Below are 14,406 nucleotides of genomic sequence, written 5' to 3'. Positions count from 1 at the left end.
CAGCTACACGTCAGGGTTACTCTGCATTGTCCAGTGAGCCCACCACTCTGGAGGCGAGGGCCTGCCGCCATGGGGGAGGGGATGAAGTTGCTTTGTCCAGGACCAGGTCATGTCTCTCCCTGCCATCTCTCCCTCTCACACGCACACAACTTGCCATTAATTGCTGCTGCTCCTAATGTTTGTGCTTTAATGATCCTAACAGGCCTTGGATTTTCTGTGACATATTGAGTTAATGTTTCTCCCTTCCCACACCAAATCTAGGCCAGTCTCCTCTTTCTCGCTAATGCTCTGCTGAACGAAAACGGATTGCCTGCTAATGGCTTCAATTTAGTTTTTCATAGAGTAAAGAAAATTTTATTCAATACCTGTTTTCATCTTTATTATATCGGATTTGCTGCTGTTACTGTCAGGCTAGTGAGCTGGCTTGCCATTCGATCAAGGGAGATCCAACCAAGCTGTTTGCTATAATAAACCTCTCATGAATATGGATGAGGTTATGATCTGCCCCTTAAATGGGAACAGATAGGAGTTTATTGCTCAGTTTGTAAGACTTTGCCTTGGTAGTGATGGAAACCAGAGTTCACCAGAACCCAATGAAACTCTTAGTGTTCAGAGCCCCCTGGACATCCTTGTGCTGACAACAGTTGGCTCTGTCTAGTTTGCCAGGCACCGTGTGCGCAAGTTTTTTTAGAGCTAAAACAGGATGACCCCAAGGTAGCATTTCCAGAGCAGTGAGCTTGAATTGGTTTAATCTTCGTCGATCCATTAGTGGGTAGATGTATGAATAATATGCATACTTGTTTATTTTGGTTTGGTTCTGGTGCCACCATACTGGAAAACTAGCAGAAACTGCAGCTGTTGAACTGTCACACACCTGCTGCTGAATAGTTTTAGAGAATCCCTCCCCAGGTGACTGTTTGCTACTGGACCACAGGGCTGTGTGCAGAAACGTTGCTTGGAACGGATGCCTTTGCAACTGTAAATAAAGTTTGCAAAACCTGGGCAGCATTTTATAACTCAGGACATGAATGTTTAATGCAAATTATAAAAACCAGCTGCTTTGGCAAGGGTTGTGGCATTTCCCCAGCATCTGACATAAAACTGCGCTTTAAAGCCACATTATAGGGTCACTGTAGAGCCATATTTTACTTAACATCCTCATCGCTGAATTATTTATGCCCTCCCCATGTTTTATTCATGATAAATATTAATACCGGTGTCTTTAAGAGGAGAGGTTATTGCTGCAATTTTACCTGGAAGAGATGATCTTATTGAAATAAAGTGACAGGGAAACCAGTTTTTCACTTGGGGCTGTTTTCATTGGCGAACTCGCCTTCCGGTTAACCCTTTGCCAACTGGAGAGCCTCCATTCCAGGGATTCCGAGAGAGCGGTGTTGCATTCTTCTTTCTGAGCTTCCGTTTTTGATTTGGTCCCTGTCAATTGTTAGTTGGGGGACCCACATTTCTAGCATTCTTCTTTTGTGGGCCATCCCAGGTAGAGGCTGGAAGTCTTTAAACTCAATTATATTAACGGCCGGATGATGTCATTCATGGCTTGTGTTCATAGCTGAGGGTGGTCGTGATCAGACTTCCTTCCTTCCGGGAACCCTTTCGGCACCAACTCACCTGTCGAGGAACCCTTGTACTTACAAAGTGGGGCATCTTGTTGGGACTTACTATTACCCTGCTTGAATGGAGAGAGTGACGAAAAATATACCCAGCCTTCAAGCTTCATATTGAAGGATATTGATGGATAATGGGTGGACAAGCTGTTGGCCGTTACTGAACTTCTCATTGAAGGACAACCTGTTAAGCGTCCAAGCAACTCCATTTATTTATTTGATTGATTGATTGATTGATTGATTGATTAATCGCCCATCAGGCTGGTCACCCAGCCACTCTGGGCGATGTACAGCATATAATAAAACAGTTTAAAACAATAAAATTATACAATAAAAACATTTTCTAAAATACCCTAACCCACCCCAAATGCCTGCCTGAACAACCATGTTTTTAATGCATGGCGGAAGCTCATTAAAGAAGGGGCATGGTGGAGTTCCCTAGGGAGGGAGTTCCAGAGAGTGGGGGCCACCACAGAAAAGGCCCTCTCCCTCGTCCCCACCAGTCTAGCTGTCCTGGCTGATGGGACAGAGAGCAGGCCATCCGAGGCTGATCTTGTTAAGCGGCCTGTCTGGTGTTGCTGGAGGCGCTCCTTAAGATAGGCTGGGCCGGAACCATATAGGGTTTTAAGGGTCAAAACCAACATCTTGAATTTGGCCCGGAAAACAACTGGTAACCAGTGCAACTCCTTTACTGGAGTGATGAGATCTTGCCGGTGGCTGCCTTTAATCAGGCGAGCCGCTGCGTTCTGTACCAGCTGCAGCTTCTGAACCGTCTTCGAGGGTAACCCCATGTAAAGCGCATTACAGTAGTCTAAACGAGAGGAGACCAGGGCATGTACTACCGATGGGAGCAGGTGGTCGGGAAGGAAGGGGCGCAGCCTCCATATCAGATGGAGTTGGTAAAGCGCTGTCCGGCTCACAGCTGACACCTGAGCCTCCATGGACAGCTGGGAGTCCAAAATGACCCCAGGCTGCGGACCTGGTCTTTCAAGGGTAGCCGTACCCCATTCAACACCAGGTCAACATCCCCCAGCCTCCTCTTGTCTCCCACCAAAAGTACATCAGTCTTGTCAGGGTTCAGCTTCAGCTTGTTCCTCCCCATCCAGCCACTCACCATCTCCAGACATTTGGACAGGGATTCTACGGCCAACCTTGGTGAAGATTTGAACGAGAGGTAGAGCTGCGTGTCATCCGCATATTGATGACACCGCACCCCAAACCTCCAGTTGATAGCCCCCAGTGGCTTCACATAGATGCTAAATAGCATCGGGGAGAGGATGGAACCCTGTGGCACCCCACTAGTAAGTGGCCATGGGTCCGAAACCTCCTCTCCCAGTGCTATCCCCTGGTACCCGCCAGAGAGGAAGGACCAGAACCACCGCAATATGGTGTCTCCAATGCCCAACCCCTCCAGGCGGTCCAGGAAGATACCGTGGTCAACGGTATCAAAAGCCGCTGAGAGGTCGAGGAGAACAAGGAAGGAGCATTCACCCTTATCCAGAGCCCTCCTCATATCATCTACCAAGGCGACCAAGCCCGTTTCTGTCCCATGCCCAAGCCTGAAGCCGAACTGAAATGGGTCTAGATAATTGGTTTCTTCCAAGTGTGCCTTCAACTGCATCGCCACCACCCGCTCAATCACCTTGCCCAAAAATGGCAGATTTGAGACTGGGTGAAAGTTGTTCAGAACTTGGGGATCCAAGGAGGGCTTCTTTAAGAGCGGTCTTATCACTGCCTCCTTGAGGGCTGATGGCATCACTCCCTCCTCAAGGGAGGCGTTCACCACCGCCTTGATCCCCTCACCCAGCCTCTCTCTGCAGCTCATAAAGAGCCAAAATGGGCAAGGATCAAGTAAGCAGGTGGTCGGCCTTACAGATGAAAGCACCTTGTCCACTTCATCGAAGGAAGAAGCTGGAAGCGATCCCACAAAACCGGTTTGCCACAGGCCGCCTCTTGCTCACTTACTGTATTCACAGTGCGCGGGGTAACACTCCTTATCCGATCAATTTTATCTGCAAAGTGCCTTGCCAAGGCCTCACAGGAGGCCTTAGAATGCTCCAGTGGTTCCAGAGCCACAGGACCAACCCGGCTCTGGACCACTTGGAACAGCCTCCCGGGACAGCACTCTGCAGATGCGATAGAGGCAGCATAATATTCCTTTTTTGCTGCCTTCACTACCACGTGGTAGGCTGAAGATACAGCTCTAGCCTGAGTCCTATCGTCTTTGGAGCGAGACCTCTGCCACCGGCGCTCTAGCCGCCTCACCACCTGTTTCAGAGCTTGTAACCGCGGATTGAACCATGGTGCAGTCCGAGCCCTGTTCAGGGGGAGAGGGCATTTCGGAGCCACCTGATCTAATGCCCCAGTGATTGCGGCATTCCAGCCACCCAACAGGGTCTCGACCGACTGGCCGTTGGCGTGTTCCAGAAAATCCCCAAGCGCGTTCAGGAATCCATTCTGATCCATAAGACGCCTGGGGCGGACCATTTTAATGGGTCCTGCACCCCTGCGGAGGGGTTGTGGAACACTCCATGGTTCAAAAACCAGAGTTGGGGCCCTGCCCCTTAAAATACTTACTGATTGCATAGCATAATGAATGGAGTTCAGCTTCAGGATAAACCTACGATCATTTCCTGCTATCTCATATAACAACAACAACAACAACTAATAATAATAATACTGCAAACTACTAAAATATAACAATGTTTATATCAAGCTTCACACCATTATAGCAATAAACACTAATAAAACTGCTATATTTCTATTGCACTTGCACTCCAGTTAGCTGGTGCTCAGAGCACTTTTCTTAACACAATAAAATGCAATTAGTGCTCAAGGGTCTTACATAATTTAATAAAATGCTCTCAAATTACATTAAAATCCAGTTCAAACCAGATTTTCCTTTTGAAGGAGGGAGAGGAAGGGGAACAACAGTGGATCCCTTAAAAGCACAATCAGCACGTTGTGTTTTCTAAACCCTCTCTATTTAGGGAGCTGAAGCTTATGACAGAGGGGCGTGAGAGGAGGGTAATGCGCCCCATGTTTAATGTATGAAACGGAATAAGAAGTCTCCCATCTGTCGGAGCCCAATGGGAGTCTGAAGATGAGTGATGGACCCTTCCTGACATGTCTGTGGTTCTTCCCCTTAAAGAGATGCACATGTATTATCTTTGATGTATGTTGAAGGAAGGAGAGTGAGGTGTGGGTCTGTGTTAATGTGCAGCCAGGAGGCATTTGGTGAGGAGGGTGGGAGGGGAGCAGACCGAGGCACCGCTCAAAGATGCTTTTTTGTTCAGGAGTTAGGAGCTGGGGTGATTTCTCGAGCGATGGGCCGATTATGAATTCGTCTGGAGTTGGGGGCTAGCCGGCTGGGAGGTGGTGTTCATTAGCACACGTTAGTCAGTTCCTCCAGCTGCACCCTTTTAACACATGCAACATGATTCAATGCAGTGTGATACTATTTAGGTAGTGTTCAGGCCAAGCAAGGGCTGTGCCAGTGGAGGCTGGTGGCTCTGATTTTGGAGGGGCTATGAATCCATTCTGGGTTTCAGTCAGAACCAGCCAGAACGCTAAAGGAGCCATCCTAGGTGCTGAACTCTGTCCCCAACATGGGTTTAGCACCTTGGGTCACTCCTTTACCGGTCTGGCTGGTTCTGACAGAACCCCAGAATGGATGCATAGCCCCACCGGAATCGGAGCCAGCAGCCTCCACTGGGCTGTGGGCAACCATACCCAAATCCAGGCGTGGAGCATGTCTTCAGCCCAAGGTCCCTGAGATCAGTGGCTGGAGCTGGGAGAACAGCCACAAAGTTTTTTCGGTTGCTGTTGTGGATCAGCCAAGGGGCGTAGGACGAGGTCCAATCTGGGAATGTCGTACTGCCTGTCAGTCACAGTGGGCAGGGCCAGAATGCGGGGTAGGCAAGGTCAGGCACTTGCCCAGGGCCCACAGCCCAACAGGGGCCCCCTGACAGCAGCCCCCTGGAGCAGCTCCTCCTCTTTGCCACGGCAAACCTGCTGGCTCACCTGCTGCTTGCGCCACTGCCAGCTCGCTCTCTGGTTCTCTGCCTGCCAAGCAAGTGCGTGGGAGCCATGACCAGAGAGAGGAGCAGCTGGTGACCCTGGTGGCAAGAAGGCCATGGAGGCAGGGGCCTATGGCGGGTGTCTTGCCCAAGGATCCTCCAAAACCCGGAGACGCCACTGACAATGGTAATGCCGGGGGGGGGGGGGCTGCTTGGACATCACAGATAAGCCCCTCTGAGCTCTTTAGAGGAAGGGCAGGGTCCTAAATAAACTAAGGCCGCAGGATGAGAGTACGTGAATATTTGGTGAGGTGCCATCGTGTCTTCAGTTTTAATTTGCATTCGTCTGGTCCAGTTAGAGAAAACTCCCTGGGCAGGGAGTTCCAGAGGTGTGGTGCCACTACTGTGGAACACAGGAGGCTGCCTCATACTGAATCAGGCCATCTAGCTCAGTATCGTCTGCACTGACTGGTGGGAGATCTTGGGGGGGGGGGTTCTTAGCCTTACCTGGTGGCTTTTGGGAGGCTGGGCTCCTCTTGGCGGTAGCTCAGCCTTCCAGTATAGAATGAATCCCACAACATCCTTTCCTTTCTTTCTCTAGCTATGTCTGACTTCCACATTCACCCCCAGAGTGCAGTGGTGGAAGAAGGAGGGGTTGCCAGGTTCCAGTGCCAAATCCATGGCTTGCCAGAGCCGGTGATCATGTGGCAGAAGAATCATCTCTCCGTCAATACAGATAACGACAGGTAAGGACCATGGGCCCGGTTAGCTATACACAGGGCTGTGTGCGCTGCAGAGCTGTGCTTTTCATAGTTCATATATTTTGGGGACCCCTTTCACATCAACATGTCTATACATCCGCCATGCATCTTGCAAAGGATTCTGGGAAGTGTGCAAGGGAGCATCATGCTTGGCTGTTGAGCCTCAGCATCGTTCCACATGAACTGAGAGCATGGCCCCAAATCATGCTCAGCATTCTCTTCCACTTGCACATGTCCAAAGAATGTAGCAGCCAGCAAGTTGTCTTTTGGGGAAACTAGTCAGATATTACTAATCTGAGAAACTTCTGAGGAACTCCAGGGTTTGAAAACCACCGCTCTGTCATAGTAGCAGCACTACGCTTGAATTAATATAGAACAAGAAAATGTGACAATTCAAAATTGCATGCACAGCAACTCAACCACACACACACACACACACACACACTTCCTCCCAAGCAATTACAGAGGCAGTTAAACTGGCAAGTGGAAAGAGCCATCCCATGATACACTGAGGGTGTGTCTGCACAGGGCTTTCTCTGGGACCAGATATGGTCATTCAATGCACATCAGACCATTAACAAAGCAGATTTAAAAATGCAGATTGTATTTGTTGTCTTGGTGCAGTTTCAGAGTTGCACCCGGTCTGTCTTCCATCTTTCTACTATCCTAGGTCGATGAAGATTTCCCCTTACTTGAGTATTTAGTAATTTTTCAGTCCATTTTTTCCAATGTATTGCTTTCCATCAGTGAGTTCAGAGTAACTTACAAATGATGACATCTATTAAAAAATACACAATAGATCGATAAAACAATTTAAATTCATCAACCAAAAAGCAGATGATCATAAAACCATCGATAATATGAGGGATTCCAAAGGATTGTTCAGTTCCAATTACTCCACGGTCTGAAAAAAAGCCCCCCTAAAGAGGACAGACTTCACCAACCTCTGAAAGGAGAGCAATGAGCTGGTCAGAGAAGCCTCCCTGGGCAGGGAGTTCTGGAGTATGGTGTCACTATCTTGTCAGACTACTGGTCGATCTAGTTCAGTTTTGTCTGCAGTGACTGGCAGCAGCTCTCTGGGTTTTCCTGCAGGAGTTTTTCTCAGCCTTACTTGGAGTTGCAGGAGATTCAAACAGGGACTTCTTGCACGCAAAAGGCCCCAGGTTCACTGCACTATGCCTCTTCTGGCTCTAGTCACCCTAGGAGGGACTTCTGAGGGTGGTGGCATGAATATATATATACACAGTATGTACTCTGCCACTGCGTTCTGGACCAGGCCATTTCTTTTTTAAATACCCCTGTTTGCAAAGGGGATTGTTATCATTTATTATTATTACTTATTAAGCTTATTGGACACCTTTCTCTAGAAAAAGACTCAGGGAGTCTTGTATCAGAGGTTAAAACATACAAAACATACAAACATACAAAAAGTTCAAAACAATTTAAAACAGTGAAAAACGATGAAAGATGCCAAGACCCGGCAAAACAGCTAAGTTGAGAAGCCCCATCATGTGCTGTCAAATGCCTGAGAGTAGAGGAAAGTTATAACCTGGTGCCGAAAAGATGACCATGTCAGCATCAAGCGAACCTCACTAGACAGAGTATTCTACAATCAGGGGGCCACCACCAAGAAGACCCTCTCCCTTGCTGCCATCCTCCAAACCTTCCTCAGAGCAGGCACTCTGAGGCTGAGCATAAAAGCATAAGATCCATGCTGGATCAGACCAAAGGTCCATCTAGTTCAGCATTCCGTTCACACAGTGGCCAACCAGCTGCCCACGGGAAGCCCACAAGCTGGACATGAGTGCAACAGCACCCTCCCACCCGTGTTCCCCAGCAACTGGTGTACATAGGCATACTGCCTCTGATGCTGGAGGTGGCACAGAGCTATTGATTGAATATATTGATTATAGTGTATGGGCCAGTTCATACGCTGCACGGAGTTCCCCCTCCCCATTTTCATTGTGTTTTCTGGCTCCTTTAGGTACACGCTGTTGCCCAAGGGAGTCTTGCAGATCACTGGACTTCGCGCTGAAGACGCTGGGATCTTCCACTGTGTTGCCACCAACATTGCAAGTGTGAAGTTCAGCAGGGGAGCCAGGCTCACTGTGTCAGGTTGGTTAATGGGGCAACGTGTGTGCACGCACGCACGCACATGCACACACGTGGGGGTGGGGAGGCTGCAAGTTCTCACCAGGACTGGCCCTACCATTAGGTAAAGTCAAGCGGCCGTCTCAGCCAGCAGATACTGAGTTGGGAAACCTCGAGGTGCTAGAGGATACAGCTGTGCCAAACAGCCTGGCCACATCCCTTAAGCGAGCCTGCTGTGTTCAGCACCTCTTGTCATGCAGCCTGTGTTGACAGTCCGGTCAGCTTCTGTACGTGGAATGGGTGCGGGGCGGGGGTGGGGGTGCCACTGTGTTCTTTGCTTCAGGTAGCAAAATATCTCGGGTCTGCCCCATTTCTCATTGCTCTCCCTGCTTATTTTCTTCCAGGCTAACCTATTCACAGAATTCCTTGGGCTGCAGGGGGATGGGATTCCCTCCTGCTTCTTTTCACAGGGTCCTATAACCATCTCACTTCTTTTCAGGCAGACATCATTATGTCTGGCCTAATCACCACCTTTTCCTCTTGCTTCAGGCGCTGAGGGGCACAGACGCGTTTTCTCCTCTGCCTGGATTAACGATTGCTATGGTGGTGGGTCACCAGAGCAATCTAGTTCTCTTATCTCCATCTGCCATAAAACGAGCAGCATTCTCCTGAACAACTGCTAGCGAGGTTTTCTTCAAGTGTCTGCATAATGACTTCGGTTTGGGTTTTTGTTTCTTCGCCTCTCCCTGTGGGACATCACGGAGAGCACAGTGGGAGCACTTTGGTGCTCTGTTCTGCACCGGGAAAAGTCAAGTTCTGTGACCTGCATAAAGCATGCAAGTCAAGATAATTTTACATGCATTCCCTTAGTTTGCATAATTTATTCTGCTTTTGCTAATTACTGGGAAAGGGCAACAAGTTATGCAGGATGCTGAAGCTCAGCACTCTGCGCAGTGGAAATTCTAGTGAGCGAGGAACTGTAATTCTGTGACCTGCGTAAAATGTGCACATGAAACAAATCATGTTTAATTTATTCTGCTCCTTCAAGTCCTGGGGCAAAGCAAGGAGCTGGAGAGGACATAAAACTCTGTTGCCCAATCAGTGCAAATCCTAATGAGCCTCCCCTGGATTTAGAGACTTCGCTGCTCTCACACTTTAAAGCCTGTCTTCTATTCAGGTGCTGGCTGGACAAAGATAAGGAAAACCATGCAACCTTCTTCCCAGGGCTCAGGAAGAAACAATCACTACGTTTCTGGAAGCTCAGAGCTAATCAGTTACAGCTTATCTTTGCAAGGCCCCTTTTTACCTCCCTGCCCCTGCGTCCACCGCCCTTGTCAACCTATCAAAGGTTTGAAACAACATCAACAACCTGAAGTTCTTTCTGTGCAGGTGTACAGAATTGTTTTGCCAGGGGCAAGCGGTAGATGGTTGAAATTCCGTACACACTTCGCTCAGCATTGCCAGTTGCGTCTCAGCGGGGGTTCTGGAATTCTGCAGCATCCCCACACACACACACACACATGCGCCAGACCCTGTACTGTGCCTGGTGCAGTGGTGCCATTAAGAGTCCATTTACTTTCATGGAGTGGAGCGTAGAGCAGAGGGCAGCATAACCATTGGGAAAAAAAGGTAAAGGTGTCCCCAACCAGTCGTGTCTGACTCTTGGGTGTGGTGCTCATCCCCGTTTCTAAGCCGAAGAGCCAGCGCTGTCCGAAGACGCTTCCGTGGTCATGTGGCCAGCATGACTGTACACCAAGGTGCACGGAACGCTGTCACCATTCCCGCCGAGGCGGCGCCTATTTATCTACTTGCAATTTCTTGCTTTCGAACTGCTAGGTTGGCAGGAGCTGGGACTGAAGACGGGAGCTCACTCCGCCACGCGGCACTCGGGTCTCGAACTGCTGTCCTGCCGACCTTCCGGTCTGCAGTTCAGCGTCTAAGGGACATCTTTTCTCACACCTAAACTGCCTGGACTGGTACCTGGAGGCAACTCCTGCACAGAAGCCTTGCTCCTGCCCAGCTTACTGGGACATTTGCTAGCAGGCCTTCAGACTCACTGAAGTTCTGTGACAACAAATTTGGACTTGGGCAAAATACAGATGGCGGTGGTCAGGCCAGCCAGGATGTAGGTGGTTGCTTCGTGAGTGGGTGTTTCAGGTGCCTGCCTTTCTTGTGTCCTGCCTTTATAAGGGGAAGGGCTGTAGCTCAGTGGTGAAGCAGATGCTTTGCATGCAGAAGGCCTCAGTTTCAATCTTCTGCCTGAAACCCTGGAGGGCCGCTGCCAGTACTGAACGAGATGTGGCATGTGGCAGCTTCTTGTTTAGGGAAGGGCTGTAGCTCCGAGTGGGAGCCCCTGCTTTGCATGCAGAAGGTCCCAGGTTTGATCCCCGGCATCTCCAGGTAGGGCTGGAAAAACTCCTGCCTGAAACCCTGGAGAGCCGCTGCCAGTCAGTGCAGGCAGTATTGAGCTAGATGGACTGGTGGCCTGGCTCACTACACGGCACCTTTGTATGTGCCTAGGGGCTTCTGGGTCAGACTCAGACACCAGGTGTGGCGATGGCCACCATCTTCGGCAGCTTTTTAAAAAGGAACTAGACAGGTTCATGGAAGAGGTCTAGTAGTCACGATAGCACCATGTTCAGAGTCTTTGTATCACTAAGTACACACGCTGTGGATAAACAGTGGGGAAAGACCATCTCTCCTTGGCATTGCAATGCTTCATAAATACTGTGCACTGGCTGGTTAGGCCAAGTAGGGGAACACTTCACCCATTGGGCCAAAGAGAAGGCGCTTCCAAGGGTGGGCTTTGTCTGTCTTCTCCTGGAAAATAGATGCTGAATTAGACTAGGTTTGGCTTGACCTAGCAAGAGTGTTCTTAGAGCAACATCATTTCTTCTTCTTCTTCTTCTTCTTCTTCTTCTTCTTCTTCTTCTTCTTCTTCTTCTTCTTCTTCTTGCACCCTCTTGATAGCTGCTTCCCCCTTTAAGTATCACCTCCCTCCAGCCTCAACACCCACTTAGCAAATGACAGCTCACATCTGCTCACCAGCGTGTAACTGGAAACCAGCCTCTTAGGCCGCTTATAAATTGGGCTTCATCTCTTGTTTGTCACAATGCCGACCTTCCGCCAAAACAGCATTCCTTTCATGCCTTTGCAGCAGAAGCTTTTAGGGGTGAGCAGGAATTGATTGAGCCAACAGTTCCCCCAAATAGAGAAAGCTAGGGATGGGAAAGCCCAAGCTGTGCTTTCAGGATGGGCGAACTGGTAGCAGGAAAGGGGGAAGCAGACTAAAGGGCATCTAGGGGCATGGCAGGACACAGGGGTGCGGAACTTCTGGTCTGTGGGTCAAATCCAGCCCTTCTGGGGTCCCAGTCTGGCCCTCCGGGTTCCCCAGAAGGCCACGCCCCCTGCCCCATCCACAAATTGTTTAATGGTTTTCCAGCTTTTGTGCAGTTTCCTCCCACCTTCTAAAAGCTTGAAATTCCTCTCCTAAGGCTTGTTGTTGTTGTTGTTGTTGTTGTTGTTGTTGTTCAGTCCTTAAGTCGTGTCCAACTCTTCGTGACCCCATAGACCACAGCACGCCAGGCCTTCCTGTCCTCCACTCTCTCCCGGAGTGTGCTCAAGTTCATATTCATTGCATCGGTGATGCTTTCTAGCCATCTCATCCTCTGCCGTCCCCTTCTCCTTTTGCTTTCAATCTTTCCCAGCATCAGGGTCTTTTCCAGTGACTTTTCTCTTCACATTAGGTGGCCAAAATATTTGAGCTTCAGCTCCAGTATCTGTCCTTCCAATGAGCAGTCTGGGTTGATTTCCTTTAGGATGGACTGATTTGACCTCCTTGCAGTCCAGGGGACTCGTAAGAGTCTTCTCCAGCACCACAGTTTGAAAGCATCAATTCTTCGGCGCTCGGCCTTCTTTATAGGCCAGCTCTCACAGCCATACGTTACTACTGGGAAAACCATAACTTTGATTATACGGACCTTTGTCAGCAAGGTGATGTCTCTGCTTCTTACTATGCTGTCTAGGTTTGCCATAGGTTTCCTCCCAAGGAGCAAGCGTCTTTTAATTTCATGGCTGCAGTCACCGTCTGCGGTGATCTTGGAGCCCAAGAAAATAAAATCTGTCACTGCTTCCATTTCTTCCCCTTCTATATGCCAGGAAGTGATGGGGCCAGATGCCATGATCTTTGTTTTTTTAATGTTGAGTTTCAAACCAGCTTTTGCACTCTCCTCTTTCACCCTCAACAAGAGGCTCTTGAGATCCTCTTTGCTTTCTGCCATTAGGGTGGTATTGTGACTGGCAGTAAGAACTTCAAGCTACAATATGCTGGTATTTTTTGTATTTGTTTTGTATTTTGGGCCCTATTTTTGCCTTTGGACCTGCTCATCTCTGGAATGCGGCTCCCAAGAGATGCTCTGAAATTGAATTTGGCCCTATAACAGGTTCCCCACCCCTAGCATGGAGTGACTAGCAAAGTTCAGCTTACTCACATCAAAGAGCAAAACTACTGTCCAGAGGAGAGGTTCTGTAAGTGCTATGGCCTCGGTGGCTTGAACTAGGAAACCCGTGGTCTGAGGATGGGACCCAAGCCTGGGTGTGTGTTCAGCAGAAGAGTATGTGGATGTTTAGCATTAGTTCTTGCGATTGGCTGGCAGTATGAAGCTTCCTGATTGGCTGGGCCTGATACAAATACAAGGAGACTGGTCTTCCTGCCCTAGCCTGGTCAGCTTTTCAGTCCTCTACAGCTGACCTAAATGACCTTGGGTCGAGGACTCATCCTGCCAGCCGAGTTTCTGGCACAGCTGCTTACACCCCACCTGGCCCTGATGAAACACAGCCCTTCTGAAAGCTTATACTAAGAGTCTGTGCCCCAGGGAGGATTGAGGCATATCGGATGCGCCGTCTCAATTTCTGTACGTCCCAGGTGACAACTGGTCTGTCTGCACAGGTTCCCATTCTGCTGTGTACAAGGATCCCATGATTCTGGTGGGGCCAGAGAACTTGACCTTAACCGTGCACCAGACTGCTGTCCTGGAATGCATTGCAACTGGAAACCCCCGCCCTATCGTCTCCTGGAGTCGACTCGGTAAGAAACCAAGCACCATGGCCTGCCCCCAAGGCAGGAGGGGTTTGATACTGTGTCAGTGCGGGCAGAGCCTCACCCAGCGCTTTACAGTGATCGCTGGGCAGGAGTTTTCATTCCTAAAACGTTTGAGGACCACTTCAGGTTGGAGGAAACAGCGAATTTTGCATGCAAAAGCCTAGGCTGGATCGTACAGAGGGTTGCGTTGTTTCTTATTAAGAGCTAGTGCAGGACGTGCATAAGAGGCTGAGCTGGGAACCAAGAAACCCCCAGTTAAAATCTCAGTTCAGCCACGTATACATCAGGTGGTCTTTGGCAGGCCTCTGTTTCCTCAACTGTGGTATGATAATAACACAGGCCTACATCCCAGGGCTGGTGTGGTATGGATCACTGAGCTAATGTGTGAGAATGCTTCAGAAGCTCTACATGTTAACACTGGTTTGTTTGAGCTCTGAACGAACCCGGGTTTTCATTTCTAGACAGACCATTTTTCAGAAGAAAATGTATTGAGTCTGTACGAGAAGTTCAATGATGTAGAAATCAACTTGAGTGCTCAGTTGCTCTACAATTTGTTAATTAATACATTTTATTGAGTAATCTTTCTGTATAGAAAACTGCTCACCAACAAAACAGAGAGGGAGGAAGAAGGGAAGGAGGTTGGGCTCTTGAGATCACATAAATCCATACTCATCTGTGATTCGATGCAGACGTGTGCTCACAGCAGACTGCGTGCCAACATATTATCTTATTAGGTGAAGGTGTCTGTGACTGTATGATTTAAAGAGCCCATCTCCATCTCCCTTCACTACAACAGCCTAGGGAAGAGCTGT

General features: G+C 49.1%; 1 protein-coding gene across 1 annotated transcript in view; it reads left to right on the top strand.

Moving 5' to 3' along the window:
* Positions 1-14,406, top strand: part of IGDCC3 (immunoglobulin superfamily DCC subclass member 3) — a 154,308-nt gene that overhangs the window by 81,312 nt on the left and 58,590 nt on the right. Inside the window, 3 exon segments of the mRNA XM_084816454.1 lie at positions 6,243-6,387; positions 8,387-8,517; positions 13,442-13,579. Coding sequence (XP_084672580.1) covers positions 6,243-6,387; positions 8,387-8,517; positions 13,442-13,579 — 414 coding nt within the window.

This window comes from Heloderma suspectum, chromosome 11 (assembly GCF_057233095.1).
Source record: "Heloderma suspectum isolate Gila_16-S chromosome 11, 16-S_ref, whole genome shotgun sequence".
NCBI lineage: Eukaryota > Metazoa > Chordata > Lepidosauria > Squamata > Helodermatidae > Heloderma > Heloderma suspectum.
The sequence above is the reverse complement of the archived record's forward strand: the minus strand, read 5'-3'. Positions and strand labels throughout refer to the sequence as shown.